This window comes from Acanthopagrus latus, chromosome 24 (genome assembly GCF_904848185.1).
Source record: "Acanthopagrus latus isolate v.2019 chromosome 24, fAcaLat1.1, whole genome shotgun sequence".
Classification (NCBI taxonomy): domain Eukaryota; kingdom Metazoa; phylum Chordata; class Actinopteri; order Spariformes; family Sparidae; genus Acanthopagrus; species Acanthopagrus latus.
This window is the reverse complement of record NC_051062.1, coordinates 12,109,273-12,126,187: the sequence shown is the minus strand read 5'-3', so window position 1 is coordinate 12,126,187 and position 16,915 is coordinate 12,109,273. Positions and strand designations below refer to the sequence as shown.

Here is a 16,915-nt window from a genome sequence, read left to right as displayed (position 1 = left end):
ATAACGTCTGTCAGCAGCCGACTGAAAGCTAACATTAAAAACAAAAACAAAAAACAAAGTCTATCCGACCACATCCACACCTAAAATTGTTCCCCTCTGTTGTGCGTTCCCTCATTCGGCAACACAATGGGTCCGCATGCAAATCAGAATTCAAAGTGGCGCGGGGCGGAAGGCACTTGAATTTACATACAAACTCAGCGACCTTGCTCTTGGCAGGTTGACGGACCCGATGAACCCTGAGAGCGAGTCGCCATCGGCCAACAGATTTGCCTGCGGAGACCCCACACGTGGAAGCATAAACAGCGCGGGGCCTTTGCATACGATTTGTGTGTGAAAGGGAAATGCGCAGCGCCGCATTTGTCGGACAGTAGCTTGGGTAGACAGGGCTCGTGAGAATTTAAACCAGAGCTTTTTTTTTTGTAGTTGAGAACTATAAGGGCACGTACAGTACATTACACACATACGGACATACACAGGAGCATGCACACACACACTGTACATACATTTACAAACAGTGGACGCAGTTGTCTGGACTGGAAAAAGGCATGTGGCAAGTGTTAAATATCTAACCTTTTACAGTACAATACAGTATGTTTGTTTATGAGGTTTTATCCGAATGAAAGTGGGAACTGCCCCTTTGTAAGAGTTCCTAGCTCATCAAAGACTGACGCTATGGAGAGGAAGTTACAATCCCAAAGTGTCACGAGCTGGGAAGTGGAAAGCATCAGTCTTTGTCGAGTTGGGAATGAAACTCAAAATCTTTAAAGTAATCCAAAAAATGTCCCATTTGACTGTAAAACCCATTGGATTATCCCAAGAGTGGCTATAGTTTGATGGCCTGTCTGGAGTTTTGGGGATTCCAGCGCAGATCATGGATATCTGGGCCAAGACTTCCTCTTCTGTGTGCCAGTCATTGTCGGAGTTAAGAGTAGATGGACGACTCTTAATTTATTTTAATTTAATACTTTCTAAAAAGGTAGGGAAGGCGGGTCTGGAGGAAGAGAACTGATTGCTGATTCTAATTCCCAGGAAAAACCATCTTTCCCCAGAATCGACTTCCCAACCTTCAATTCCATATGAAACGTGTACATTTAAAAAGCTAACAAATAGCTCAGTGGTTGTCTATTGTGGCCAATGCGCTCTGCCTTTTTTTGCGCTCCACATGGATGTAATCCAGAGCCCTTCGGATCCTAAAATGATGTCTTTTGTCTACAGACTCGAAGCACAAATCTCTCGACAGAAACTTGGGTTGGATGGTTGGTTAGATGGTCAGGATCAGAGCCAACCAGAGTCAGAGGAGGAGCGAGGCGTTTGGAAAAAAATGGGTTTTTGGTCCAACGGGACATTTTTCAGACAATTGGGGTTTCAGAATAATGGGCCATCAGGACAATGGCATGACACCCATGAACATACCATGGGTCTGTCTGAGGTGGTAAATGCTGAATATCACGTTAACCAGGCTTGAATGCCTAAAATACAAAAACAAGTTTGATGAGCAGAAGCGCACAAGACTCATCTTGATAGTGGCAGAGTAACGAGCTACAGTTACGGCTAAGTGCACGGAGAGGATGGCTGATTGATGTCAACATCGTCACATTGTGATTATGACTTTAACTGAGATGTAGGAAACAATCATCTCGAACTGGCAAAACGACTTACATGAATCTTAGGCGTACTGTTGTTGATTTTGAGGTGCCTTGTGGGAATTCAGTGGAGGGCAACCAGCGGAGGGTTAGCCTACTGGGCCCAGCCAATAAATAGTCTTGCTTCTTATTTAAAGGACAAACATGAGAGTGGTACCAATCATTTAATCTAATTCTCTGCAAAAAGAAGCCAATAAACGTATTTCACCTGAAGTCCAACCATTATTTTTAATGTGTAGACTTCTGTTAGCTACTGATTTGGAAAACCAAACTGCTGATTTTCTGAATCTGTGCTAAAACAGGCAATGCTAGCTAGCATGCTAACACAACATTTGAAATGCCCACCTTTTCCCACTCAGCAGAGTAGCCTTAAAGCGGCAGAAGTCATTATTTGATATATTTAAAAAAATGCCGCTTGTATCAGGACGTCATTAACGCGATTAGCAATTAGCTAAACATCGCTAATTTAGACGATAACTGACTCCCTTTTTTGATGACGATCTAGTTAACATGACGAAAAAATACGAAAAATATTGATTTTAAGCCACATTAAAAATGTCTTGTCTCAATTTCTTGGACTTATAAGTACACAACAGATTATCAGTATCATACAAATATATATACTCCTCTATTATCTATGGATATAAAGAGGTGAGGTGTTAGCTAACCTCAAACATGGTACACAGTCAGTGGGGAGCCAGAGTTAAGACCTACATGTGCAGATTTCCACCCAAGCAAGCTCTTCAGTTCAGCTTCCCTTTAAAATAAAAGACAGAAACAACACAGTCCATCACACCCGACCATATATATATGCATTTGTGCCATAGTTTTCCTGATTGGCAGTCATAAAGTGTGCTAGCTTGATTGGCAGGTTTTGAAGAAGATCAGGGCTCGACGACCGGCTCGCTCTCATTCGTTGCTGTTGCTGCTGCTGTCCAGGTCTTTGCACTGCAGGTCTCCTCCGGCGTAGTTGACGCCGGGGACTTTGACGCCAAACCGGTCGACACACCAGCAGATCCCCCTCCTCCGACCACGGGACGGCTTACACTGCGAGGGATGAGTCGACAAAAAGAGATGAGGCGCTTGGACAGTCGTGAGGTTTTTGTGTTTGCTCAAACCAGCGTGGCGTATAAAAAGATGTTTCCATACCTGTTTGCGCTTGAAGAATCCCTTCTTGTCACAGTTGGGGATGTACAGAGAGAGAGCCAAGACCCTGGAAGTGTCCTTCATGCTCTGAATGAGATTATCCAGTCTTCTCCTGCAGGGGCCCTACAGACACACAATGATGGAAATACTGAGTATTTCATGCACCCAAATCAAGGATCAAAATGCCCATGAAAGTTTGTGAAATGCATGAGAAATCAAAACTAGGGAGGCGGGAAATACCTCCCTGTGTTTGTTTGCCAGCATCCGAATGAAATATACGCTTCACTTACGAACTCTGGCTCCAGTTTATCGAGGCTGAGCGGCAAGAAGTCCAGGTTGCTGGTGTGTCCCAGCTTGGCCAGCTGCTTCTTGCGGTCCTTGGCCACCTTCATGGCCATCGCCTTCAGACTGCTGATGTGGTCCCTTCCGTTTAGGGGCACCTTGGTTTGGGGCGGCGCTGTCTCGGGCACGGGTAACATGGCTCCATCGTGAGATTCTCCATCTGGACAGGGCAAAGGCAACGACAGGCGAGAGCATTAGATGTTTGAGATTATTCATTAAAGGGGCGAAGCAATGACAGAACACAAGTACAAAAGCGAAGACAAGGAATGTGCACCAAGAAAGTGCCGCTGCTGTGATCTGAAGCTTGATTCACGCAGGATTACAGTTATCAGAGGAGGACTGTCTTCGCCGCTGCACGGCCGGTAATTTACACCGGAACTTTACAAATTACAGACGCGCGGGATTAAAATCGCCGGTGATACCAATCATTACAAACAACTTAATGTCCACAGGTGTAATGTTAGTCCTGTGAGAACGGGGCTTCAAAGCATTTTTCTGCTGCTTTCAAGCTGCTTTCAAGCACCCGGAATTACCTGGAAAACGCACCTAAAGCGTCACGACAGGACAGGATGATTTCACTGCACTGGCCGAAATGCTTATTTAGCACAGTTGGTGGCGGCCGGCCAGCTTCAGATTGGACGTGTTGACATACAGGACAACACAGCCTACATTTAGGGCAAGTCAGGTTGCCAGTTTGGGGTATATGTAGACCAGGGGTTTTAAAACTTTTATAGCCGGTGACCTAAATGAGATATTTAGTCTCACCCTGGCACCCAGGCTCATGAAAACATACTATTACACTTGTCATGTGGCGAGCCACCAGAAACAGCCGCAGCCCATTTTGGGTCCCAACCCCCACAGAAGCCCTCATGTACATGCTGCATCTTTCATCTGTGCACAAATGCAGCTCCTCGGTATAAATTTCGGGGTTGGTGGTGGTGGTGTGGGGGAGTCGCTCACAGTCGCACAAACCTCAGCGCTCGACCCTCTCCCGCATCCCCGCCCTCCCTTCATACGACCACAGCGAGTGTGTCCGGGCCAGAATCAGCCGCTGTGGCTTTCTTTTCTCCCCCCAAAAAGCACTTTAAACTGATATTTCTCGGCATTTATAGAACCTGCATTAGCCTCGTATATGTCCTAAGCCACAGCTGGCCCATTTCCACTGCTGTGTCACGCACTTGTTTCCGTTTCATTTTGGCAGATTGCAAATTCTGCATACAACCCACTCCCCCCCCCCCTTCCATCTCCACACTGACGTGATCGCTAAGCTACTAAGCTAACTGGGCGGTGAAACAAGGTCACCGCCACGTTGCAGATGATACTTAAAGCCTCCAAGCCCCTCCACCCACCCCACCACCACCCCCCCCTACAGTGATGATGATGATGAAGATGATGTCATCCATCCACATAATGACAGGTTCTTGGAAAAAGACAGAGAGATTCCCTCCAGTTTCCTGCTGACACTGTTTCTCTGGAGCAGATCAGCAGCCAGCATAAGTCCAATCAAGTCCTCACTTGCTAATCCTCGAGCTCGTCTAATCTGACCTGTGCTGACTGATCACGTCTTTCATTTCCTTTCCTCCTTTTCCCTTCTCCTCGTGTTTGAGTGGTGAGCCGCGGTGATCCTGGACAGCCGGATCCCTGCAGGACTTAGCGACAGAAAACTCCTTCTCCTCGCTTCTGTCTTCCCTTCGCTTCTTTGCTCTGGACAAAGAGTTTCCTTTCTGGCTTCGTCTTACAAATGGAGGCACAACTATTGCATGCATTTGCAAACGTGACAATAAACCCCCCCCATCTGAAGCTTTTTTCAAGGTTTGAACAACGGCTTGTTTCACAAAACACACCATATTAAGAATATGTTAAAAATGCATCATTGTGGGGGACTCCTTAAAGAATTTATGACAGGATGTGTGCACACACCTTTTTTGGCTCGACCTGCAGATCTCCTCACGTGTCATTTTTTATTATTTATTGGGCGGGTTTTTATTATTTTTTTTTTGGGTTCGATTTATGTGCGGCGAGAGCGCCCAGCAGGAGACGTGGAGTTAATGGAGGAGCTGGCTGACGGGCAGACAGATGGGGGGGATCAGTAACCCACGCTCAGCCTGCATTCTGCTGAATCACTGCACAGCCTGGGCCCTGCAGCGCCGAGCCGCCGAGAGAGAGGGAGGGAGAGGAGCCGGGGGAGGAGGTGGGGGGGAGGCAGATGAAGAGGCCGGGGTGGGACTGACAAAGGGTAGTGGGAGGGAGCAGAGGATAGTGTGTGGGAAAGGGAGGAAAAAAAAAAGGGAAGGGAAGGGGCGGATGAATAGAGGAGAAGATTGGGATCGTTTCTGAGATGCTGAAACCGTCTTTAAAAACTGATCCCAGAGCAATAAAAGAAAAAGAGAACGTGCATGTCAGATTGCTGGCGAGGGAGCGAGCTTTGATGAGGCCAGCGTGAACGATGAGTGTGAAAACGGATATTCGGGCCCCAGATATTTGTTTATCAAGCTTTCGAACAATCAAGAGAGATGGAACTATGTGAGGAGCATTTCCATCTCCTGCGACATTCCTCTTTCTCTTCTGCCACATTTATTTATTTGATCACTTTCGATACGGGTTTTTGCTCTCTGCAGATTCAGTGTGTCGCGCGACCAATCGGATGTTGTTGTGGGCGGGACGAGGATGCTGCATCGGAGCCAAAGTAGCACATTTTAAAATTAGTTTGTTCGATGCTGATACTTGTCCAGGTCTCCTCCTAATATGATGAGTCTGTAGATACACCAGCGTCACATTCACAGTCGTGTTATGAGATGAGGATTGACGATGCATTCAGGGTATTTAAACGCATCCCCCACTTCCCTTTTTCTTATATTCTGCCCTTTGTTACTCGACTTCACTCTGATGTTACTCAGCCAGAAAAACTGCGGTTCTCCGCCTCAGCCCACTGAGGTTTTTTAACACAGCCAGTGGGATTATTTATGTTTCCAGAGCTTTGCTCTGACACCGAAACTCCGAAATCTGCAGGAAAAGCGAGGCGCGGGGCAGAATGGTGACGGGGGTTGAAACTGGGTACGGGTGGAGGGCAGAAGAAGAAGAATAGGGGGGTTTGGAAAAGAGACGGAGAGGGACGGCAGCCAGGCGGGGAAAGAGGAGAAGAGGCCATGTGGTGGGAGAGAACAGAGGGGACAAAAAGCCGGGGATAGGTGTGGGAAAGAAAAAAAAAAAAGGGCACAGGTGGTGGATGGAGAGAGGTGGAGCTCACAAAAGAGAGGCGAAATAAAAGAGAGAAACTGTAGGAGAAGAGAAAGGGGAAAAAAAATTATGATTTCACACCTTGAAGAGAGTTCGAGGGCCAACATTTCAACAACACGGCGACTGTCCCCGAACTGCCATTCAGAAGAAAAGAAAAGAAAAAAAGAAGGGAGCCGACGAGGAGGCTTCGCCGAGCAGAGCACCACCTGTAATCTTCTCCCTTGTTTTATGTGGGCTGAAGGGGCTGAAGGGGCCCCGGGGCGACGGGCCACTTACACCAAACCCGCTGATTTACGCGGCCCCTGCGAGGGCTCTTTCAGACCGAGATGACAGGTTGATTGGCGCTCGGCACCAATCGTTGACAGAGTTCACAGGGTCAATGCAACGGTGGGTGGGGGGGGGAGGTGCGTTTGAGTCGCGTGCCTCGGGTTAATGACAGGTGTCAGGGCGTCTTAAAGAGGGAGCCGGGTGGGAGCTGACCCACTTCAGCCTCTGCCGGCTCGAGGAGGGCACCGAAAAACCAGCTTATCCCTCCTAGAAAATGTGAAGCAAAGTCATGCATGTTGGAGAAAGAAGGGTGTGAAACATTGTCCATGTTTTTTCTTTTTTCTTTCTTTTCATTTACAAACCGCATCACCGGCTGACTCATGTGTGTCACTTGAGGGCTTCATTAAAATTCCAGCACTGACAAGGGAGGAGTAACATCTCTATCCAGCTGTTTCTTCTTCTTTTTTCTTTTTTTTTGTTTTTAAGCAGAAGCAGCAGAGCCCATCAGATTTTCAGCTAGAATGTGATTTCAGTGCTCTTCCAATTTAGCTCTTCAAAGGGGCAGTACGTAGGTTTTTACTCATGAAAACATAGACAGTTTTGTTTTGCAGAGCCCCTTTAGAGCTTCAGCTAGAATGAGATTTATTTAATGCAAATGCACCCGGAATAGAATCAGAAAGGACACAGATATCATCGAAATATTAACGCTTATTTGGCTGACCACTTCAAATTTGTGCCATTTAAAGGGCCAGTATGTAGTTTTGGAGAAGATATCCAAACTCAGAATTGTAATATTTATGATAACAATGATTCATTTCTTTCTGTAACTGAATAAAACTAGCTGCTCTCAGGAGGTACACACTGTTTCAGGCTAGGAGGGGTGGCGGGGTCCGCCAAATGCAAACAAAGTAAAACAGCGTGAAGTTGTTTGTCCTTTATGATCAGCCTGTTTATTCAGTGGACAAAGAGCTGCACAGCGCTCCTTTAAGCTCAATCTGAGAGCAACTTTAAGGACCAAAGAAATGTAGCTGGCTTCAATTAACCCGGTTAAGTGAGGCTCCGCTGAAGGCAGTGACCTGTATAATTCATGCCTCTGTGATCTGATTCAGTCATCTCTCCGCAGGCCTCACCTTTTGACGGATGCAGCAGTTTGTACAACTTCTCGTTCCTGCACACCCCGCGGCCGTGCAGCAGCGCGTGCAGCGGCTTCTCCTCGCCGTTTTTGGGCAGGCAGCGGAGCCCGCGCGTGCACGGCCCGGTGTACACGCCGCACGGCTGGCCCTCTTCGAGCGCGCACGTCAGGCAGCAGCCGCAGCCGGGCTCCTTCACCAGCTGACAGCCCACCGGCACCGGCGGACACATGGACAGGGCCTTCTGATCGCACGGCTGGCACGGCACGTAGGACGAGCCGCAGCCGGTGATGCTCAGCAGGGGGACCAGCAGGAGGGAAACGCTCAGGAGCATGGCGCGCGTCCTCTGTCGTCTTCAAACTGCGCTGTGTTCGAGCAGAAGAATGAGAAGAAGAAGAAAAAAAAAAACCCCGCAACAATTATCAGCTTAGTCTGGTGGTGAATCCTTTCTTTGCGGAAGGTTTGAGTCCACACATCAGGGGAGGGGGTGCTGCATCCACAGGTGCCTTGCGCGCTCAAGTCCCAAATGTCATCCAATGCGCGCAATCCACTCCGCTCCGCTCTGTTCTCCCTGCGCTGTCCGTCAAACTTGCTGCAATAAATTATTGTATATTTGAAAAAAAGAAAATAAAACACCCAGACACAGCTTATCTCTTCCTTCAGTGATGCCCGGTGCCGTTTACGCGCAAGCTGCTCGTCTCCAAACGAGAAAGAAAGGCTCCCTCTGTCGCTCTCCGCTCGCTGTATGTTATTTCACCCGCACTGGGCTTGTGAGCAAAATGTATAATCTGTGGCTTTGAGCTTGCCTTTTAAAAAAGAAACTGCCAGAGGCGAAGCCTGTAACGATGGGTATGTCAAACAACGTTTGGAGGGGGAGGCGCACTTGTCAATTCGGCGCGCTGCGATGCTGATTTCACAGGGCGGGTGCTGGCATGCCTCCAGATCTGCCAGATACGAGGCGATGCTCCTGAAGGCGACTGAATAAGACCTTGTCTCCCTCGCTGCAGAGTTGCCACAGTATTTCCCAGGCACCACGGAGGCTAAGATTATCATTATTTTTATTATTATTTCGCTAAGAACAAGATTTATCAGCTCTCATGAGATGTTTGAGCCAAGAAGATTCTGGGAACTTAATCTGAATTTGCTGACAAGGTTTTTTGAACGACAGCCAGTGAACTTCCAAACCGTGCTGCTGGATTTAGAAGAAGGGGAGGGGAATAAAATAAAAATAAATAAATAAAAATAAGCAGTTATAGAGAATACAGAGCTCTGTGGAGAAGCATGGTGACATTACTGCAAGCAGCTTGGCAGAAACTGAAGAACATGTGACATAATTTAACAGAATCCATGTCCCAGGCTGATAATTATGGGGCTTGTGGTTGGTTTGGTTCAACACAGATGAATGACTTCAGATCAATTGCTGATTGATCTTCAAAAACTCGATTTTTTTTTCTGCAGAGAGATTGCGACCGACAAAACAGGTATCACTCTGTGTGTTACTGGGATTTCTCTCCCCTTGAAAACAGCTTACAGATCATGTTTGTTGGTCTCGGATATGTTAAAACTTTGTGTTTCCCTGTGTTTAATTTTTAAGTGTTAAGTTGTGACATTGCTGGGCTTTTGGTCTGGTTTGCTTCTGGCCAACTTATCCTCACACCCAAATGACTGAATAGGTTGATTGTCAGCATCTTCGGGACATTTATCACCGTCAACATCGCGGCAACAGGGACACATTTAGTGGACCTTCGTCACACCGTCGCAGTTTGGTTAGGTTTAGGCAACATGACCTGGTTCTGTCACCACAAACACAGCTGGAACAGGTCCTGCAATCATATTTTTTTAAAAAAAGAAAAGCTGGTTTCTAGCTGCAAATTAACCTAAAATTTCATGCTACATGTAGTCTGAACTTTACATGACATGTTTTCTAAAAATGTTGATATGATCAATGTAAAACTGGCCAGATTTAATGTCATCAGAAATGCACAATGCCAACATTTCACTCGGCAGAAAACCACGAAAACATATGCGGACTCATTAAACTTCCTGCTTTTACTCATGATTGGCATTTTTTACAGTGTGTGAATGAGGGCTGCGTGGCCAAGCTGATCACTAATGATCTCGTATCTCCATATCTGTCACAAGATACAGGCAGACTTGCTGATCCCCACGGCACTTAAATTCCTGGTTTAATGACTTGAACCCAGAATAATGGCGTTCAGGCTTGGAATCAGCCTCAACCCCTGCTGGTTTCCCTGGAAAAATCAGAAATCCCATATGAAGATCTCCATGAAAATCGAAATACTTGCTCGACATAACCTCCTTAGAAAACGTGGTCGGATACTTATGGTGACCACAAACATGGCTTTGTTCCCCTGTGGAGCTGCCAGATGGATACATAGACCCCACTGCACCCTTACATGTGCCAGTTTCTTCTTTCTTTGTCCACACCAGAAACCTGACCGTTTAACGACATCAAATAAACTCATTATAAAACAAAACTCAAGGCTTTCAAAGTCAAGGGTGGGTTCCTGCTTGTGAAACAAGAACGCTTTTATAACTCCCCTCAGATATCTTCGGGTTTCTCTCTTTTTGCCAAAGTACTGTAGCTTTAAATATTTGTGCGATGCTGTCTTAACCATAACAAATGTATTCTCCAAAGACCTGCGCAATAACTCGCTGTTAACGGGTCCAGATCAGGGCAAACCGCACTCAGACTGACCTCATTTAATGACTCTGCGAGGTCAGTGTCCAGCGAGATAAGTGGCCAGCTCTCATGGAGTTTAACTGAGTACAAAACACTCATAATTCACTTGATGTTTTGGCAGATACCAATATATGTCTGAGGATTGTAGATGATCAGCATGTTTTTGTTTTTAGTAAACAGAGTCCCTGCGGAGCCAGAGAGGAGTTCATTTAATGCTTTTGACCCCGGTCCTGTTCATCTCGCTGTGTATAATTCCTTGATTATTTATTTACTTCTTTGTTTACATCCTGTTGTTCCTCATCTTGATTTTGCACTTTAAGTGCAGTTTGTGATGAGATAAATCCAATTCCAGATGTTCGTTACATCAGTCAGGCCTGAAACTGACCTTTTGAAAACCCGCACTGATCAAAGCTTTTATCCTTTCGCTGCGTCGAGTTTCACTTCCTCTGTCTCCCTTCCCCCCTTTGTCGGCGAACTCTATTCGGATCACCCGACCCTCTGTTTGCCTTTGGCCTTAACCTTTGCGCCGTATCAGGTGTCAAATGACGTCACGCGTGGCGGAAAGGTCACACACCCCTTTCAGTTCCCTCGCCTACCTGTGCAGATTCAAAGAAAGGGCGCCATTCACGCCGTAAACCTGCGTAACACATCTGTCTCCAGCGAGAAACCTCCCTCTCAAAGACCGTCCAGGGACTCTCCTGCACATTTATGATTCATAAATTGATGATTTATTACCCAGAGGCATATTGGCAATGCTAATGTGTCTACAGTTGTTTTGTTTTCTCCAGATGTGAAGACACGGAGGAACTGTGGTCCAAAGGCTGCTAGGGTTCGTAAACCCTTACGCTACGTCGGTTAAGGTTGGGTTTCCTGTGTAGTTTGGGTCTGAGTCAGTCGGTGTATATGGACCATATGATGCACAGATGGTGCATGTAGAATGGTTGGGGATTTCCTTTGAAATTAAGCCCAGTGGTAAGTATGTGCTGAGGTTTCAATGGGAGGTTTTAATTTGTGTCTACATTAGCAAGTAAGCTGTGAGGAGTGTAATGATACACGAAATCCATGATTCAGTCCTGAACTTGGCTTTGAATTCACCGTAATGCTCCGCTGATGACACTTGCCATGTGAGCAATGAGTTCAGGGGATAAACAGAGTAGCCAACATGCACTTTAAAGGCCCTGCACACCCATGTTACAGATGTTTTCCCTTATTGTGGCTGATTGGAGTTCTTCTCAGAGCCTTGTGGTCATGTAAGACTGCGCTTGCCCGACATCTTTCTGACTCAGTCCGCTTTGGTGCACCTGTTAGGACGGGACAAATTACAGCTCACGTAATCCTCAGTTTAGTAGCATGAGCCTTAAACCTGAGGAGATGTCCAATTAGCCTTGTTAACTGGGAACAGCTGTGTGGTTCTAGCAAGCATGTTCTTTTAGTTGTGCACATGCTAACCAAATTAAAGTGCACTGGGCCAATTTGATTTGGTTCACAGGACATACTGCACCAAAGAGGTCACATACCGAACTGGATGTTCTGTGCGGAGCGGTTCAGGACAAAAAACCACTTGCTGCATTCCAGTCCAGTCTATAATAAACTAGTCATTCGGTGGGTTGATGAGGATTGTCCCATTTGAAATGTGGCTGAGGAAACCCTGAAACGAGTACAAGACTGATCTCAGATCACTATATCCCGAAATCCACTGTGTGTCCCGGGGTCAGACGAGAGTAACTGGGCAAGTTGGAAACTCTCACGCACATGTGAAAGCCACCAGGTACTCACGTTTAGGTGGCTGCTGATCACTGAAAATGCTACGTAAAGATATAACATGTAGGAATTCTGAATTTAACTTACAAAAAAAGCTAGACCGGTTCTAACTGTGTTGGGTTTTGGCTCTGTGGATCCTCACTGCAGTCAGGTTGATAAACAGGAGTGATGATAATGTTGGTTTTGTTTGGATTCAGAGCCCCGTATTGGCAGAAGTTACATGTTGTATGTTTAAGTGGACCGATGAAAAAGCCACTGGAGGATGCAAATAACGAAACCAGGTGGCAACCTCACGCGTGAAAACAAGCACATTACAAGGTTCCTTTAGCGGCTTTTCTGGAGCTTTCAGTACTTTTCAATACTTTTCTTAATTAGAAACTGAATCTTTTCCTGACCCTAACCAAGTGGTTTTAGTGCCTAAACCTAACTTTTGCACAGCACTGTCACAACATAAAAGTGAAAATTGAACACAAAGTTGCAACGTAAAGAAATGTAAAGCTTCAACATATCAAACATAAAGTTTCAACATGTCTGTGGTTTGCAGAAACTTACATTGCCAACATTTATTCTGCCAATGGCAGAGCAGAGATGTATGTATATTTGATGTTTTACCAACAACAGTGTCCTGTAATCCTAATTTGCATGGAGAAATGTTTGGCATAACACCAAAATACTGAGAAAAGAAGCATGTATGGCCAAAATGACACATTTTTCATGACTCTATATCCATTGGGAAGATATATTTGGGCCTAAAGAAGTAAAATATACCACGTTCAATCTTGCCCTCTCTTTCAGAAACAGTGAATTGCTTCCTGTTCTACTTCATCACTTCAAATGGGAGTACATCATTCAGAAAGCAAGACAATTCTGAAAGATATTAGTCTTCATGCATGGAAAGAGCTTTTCTGTGGATTCATAAGAAGTCTTTTGCCCCTCTCATCTGCAATTCCCCACTTTTTTCTCTACCATTGTTCATCTCCTTCTGTCTGCAGCTTGGCTTTCATATCCTGACCTACATTATCCATTAAAAGACACTGAGGCTGCTGCTGCACTTGTTCTAGAAGAGATAATGGAGTTGGAGTCAACTCGAGCGATGTCTGAGCGGCAGCGAGTGATCAAAAGCGGAGAAAAGAAGCAACCTCAGCACAAAAATGGAGCAGCGATACAATCTATGGGAAACAGCGCTCCAGTGTCGAGTTTCTCTCCAGCCCGGGACCTCGGGCTAACGTGCTGCATTACAGGAGAGTCGGAAGGGGAGAGAGTCTGCCAGACAATGAAGTAATCCTCGTGAAAGTGATACCTTGAAAGCTTGTGCTGTAAGATGATTTCCAGGGTTGGAAGTAGTTTTTCTTCTTAATCAGGTGGCAAAGTCATTAATCAAGTCAGACAAAACCTACTTCATTACATGCGTCACCATGAAATCATGAGCATGTATTATTTTTGGACAGCGTTGGTTATTTGTGTCTCTATTTTCCATCCCAAACCATTTTTACTACAAGCTTAAAAAATGCTGCAAAGTTACCCAAGTGTGCAGCTGGCCAGTTAGCATAGCTGCCTTTGCAAATTTTACCATACTGGGCGCTTTGCTAATATCATGAACACCAAAAATATTTTTAAAAATAGCTGTTTTAATGTGCAGTATTATTAGTTCGCTCCCTGGCACTTTTGAAGGTTTGAACCACAATGTGAGATTTATTGGCTCTTTCTAATTCTATAGCTGAAATCTGATTTTGCAGAGTTTTGTGAAGTCGTGGAAATATCAACATTGCCTGTGTATCATAGTACAACATGAACCAATCTTAGATAGCTAGCTCGCTGGCTGACATATAAAGCAGCAGGTGTAAAGGCACCATCAACATCACCTGATAGTGGATAGCGACCAAAATATTTAGGCTTCAATCGACAAAAAGTTGAGTTTCGGTCCTGTATCTGATCAAAATCCCCTCTGGATGTGGAGGTAGGAACCCCAGAGGCCAACCTAGATCGTGCTGAAAGGGGCCACACATCACATTTATTCTGTTAAGTCGGACAACATCTGCAGCCAGAAAGAAGAACGTCTGGGACGGGAACCAGAAAATGAATAGAAAACTGATGCAGAGCGCTCACACTTAAAAACAGTGTATTTTTTACCGTGGGTTACTTGGAAGTTGCTGCCAGTTATCACTGCACGCAGCTTGATGTGGATCAGCAGATGACTGGTTTGGTGTGACTGATACGCGCCATATGAGACAGTCAGAGCTTACTGTAAGCGACAAAGCCGAGCAAACCACTGGAAATGTGCTGAGGCAGCAAGCGTCGCCCTCCCCCATCTACTCTCACACAGAGATAGACTCAGTTCCCAGAAGGCTGGAAGCGCTTGATTTTCAGAAACAATTAGAGGAGTCCACACTGCGGCTGAAAGTCCAAGTTATGCAAGTGTTGGCGTGTGAAGTACAGGTGGAACTCATGGATGTTGACCTTTGTGTGTTTCCCAAGGATGCAAGAAAGAAATAATACTGTATTTGTTATGAATGCCTAATGGCTGTTTAAGAATAACAATCTGACAGTTTCATGTGAATAACTGTCTCATGCTGGTCACAGGAAGTGATGCATTTCATGTTTCTGGCATCAGCAGCAGTGTTGGGATGAAACAACTGGCTGACAAAGTCGCCTACAGAAGTTTCACCGGGGGAAAACCCCTGGAAAAATTGATGTCTGGGTCATGGCCACACTGTCAGATTTGCATTTAATATGTGGGAAGCGAAGTGCAAGACTACCACATCAACGGGTGCCAAAGCATCGGTGACGGCATCTGAATCAGAAAGGACAAAAACACCATCGTAATGTTTTGTTTTCAGGCTGAAGTAAGGATACAAAACAAATCTTGTGCCAATCAATATTTGCTCTACCAAAAAAACGACCTTTTACTGTAAACTGCCTGGTTGTGGTCGCTCTGATTCACAAACTTGTTATGATGACGCCGCACTTTTATTTCCATGACACAGCAGCTGCAGTCACCGACACCAAATTACACATCGGGCAGCAGCGCATGTTTGGGAAGCGCAAACCGCAAATCAGCAGGACGCTACGATCTGTATGCAAAACTATAGCGCGAGGTACAGTGAGAGGAGGGAGAGCGAAGCAGGAGCGAGGTGTTTAAAGAGCGCTGCAGGGTTTGGTGAAGGAGGAGGAGGATTATAGGAAGCAGTACGTGAGATGGCAGATTGGCTAAAACCCTGTCAGCACATCTGTGTGGCCCTGGCAACGGCGGATTGGACAAAGGCAGATCATTGGATCCAGATGTTGGAAAAGCTTTGGTGTACTTGTGCCATGCCGGTTCTGTTCAAAGAAGTTTTTTTTTCTATTAATTCATGGAACTTTAATGTTCAAATCTGTCGGCAAATCGTTTGTCTCCTGCAAAGTGAGCTGCATTTAGAGTGAAGACAAACTGTGTCAGGTGGTCTTTCTCTCAGAGGGAGGTAGCTCAGATGTTCTCCAGAACAAGTATGCTGACATGTGGCGAGAACATCGACATCAACCTTTAGCAACATTTGAAAAAATCTGATGTGATTTTACTCAGACTATAAAAGCGTACACTGCTTAGCAGATGATTCACGCGGAGCTAAATGCAGGGCAGGGCGCAGCGACCCCGCCACAACACCTGCAGAGCGCAAACTTGGAATCCAGCAAAACATTTCCTGGAAAACAGGAATTTGGCTTCCTTATACAAAACTCTTTCTCAGAATTTGCGGTTCCTGCTTGTCTGCAGCGTGGCATGCAGAAGATCTCACCAGAAAGTATGGGCTGAATTTGGCGAGAGGAGGCTCCCCGAGGAACCGTTTTGATTTACAGCTCCGAGGCTTCGGCGCTTGTTGTGGGCCTCAACAGTTTGAACTTGTGGTCAAGCTGTCCTTCGCTTTGTTGCTTTCCCACTGGCGTCGGTGCACAACGCAATGAATGATGGTTGGGTTTTTTGCAAAAGGTCTTTCCCAGAATAAGTCCCGCTGTGGGTTTCAGGGTCGGTGTGACTTGGAGAGGCGAAACTCGCTCGTGCTTCTTGTGCATCACTTGTGTCAGTGTGTCCACACGTGAAGAGCCAGAGATTTGTTTCCTCCAGTTAATGTTCTCATTTTAAAATGGCTCGCTCGATGACACAAAACAGTTGAATAGGACATTTATAGAAGTATCATGCACACACACAAACACAGCTACTGACAAAGAATGTGGATAGCTGGGTTGAAACAGTCGTCCTTCAACCTCTTCCCTCCCTGTCAGCTTTGTGTATAAATTGTCCGGCAACCTGAAAAGATATGAGCTAGGATTGAATTGGATCTCTCTTTTGTTGGCTTGCCCATTATTAAAAGATTGAGAGATTAAAAAAAAAGAAATGTGTGTGTTTTAAAAAATACCAGTTGCACCACAAACTGATTCCCAAACACACTCATGACACTATGGCCCCTTCGTACAGCGGCTTCACTCCCAGGTGTGTAGGGGAGGCACTGACTTCAAATGAACAACATCCATCAGCTTTTCAGGAAGAGTCTTAATCAGAGATAAAAGCAATATTTCACAATGACTTTAAAGAAGAAGTTCGCCCAAAAATAAACAAAAGTCAGTCATTATCTACCCGCCCCCATGGTGATGGAAAGTCGGGTGATTCATAGTTCACAAAACACTTCTGGAGCTCTGCAGCCTTCTCCTAAAGC

At 45.7% G+C, this 16,915-nt stretch overlaps 1 protein-coding gene across 1 annotated transcript; it reads right to left on the bottom strand.

The window, feature by feature from the left end:
* Positions 1–8: 8 nt before the first annotated feature.
* On the bottom strand, positions 9–8,674 carry igfbp5a (insulin-like growth factor binding protein 5a). Its single transcript, XM_037091576.1, has 4 exons — positions 7,766–8,674; positions 3,080–3,291; positions 2,793–2,912; positions 9–2,690 (listed from the first exon to the last, which is right to left on the bottom strand). The coding sequence occupies exons 1-4, from the start codon at positions 8,097–8,099 to the stop codon at positions 2,553–2,555; spliced, it is 804 nt and encodes a 267-aa protein (XP_036947471.1). The 5' UTR covers positions 8,100–8,674; the 3' UTR covers positions 9–2,552.
* Positions 8,675–16,915: the final 8,241 nt, after the last annotated feature.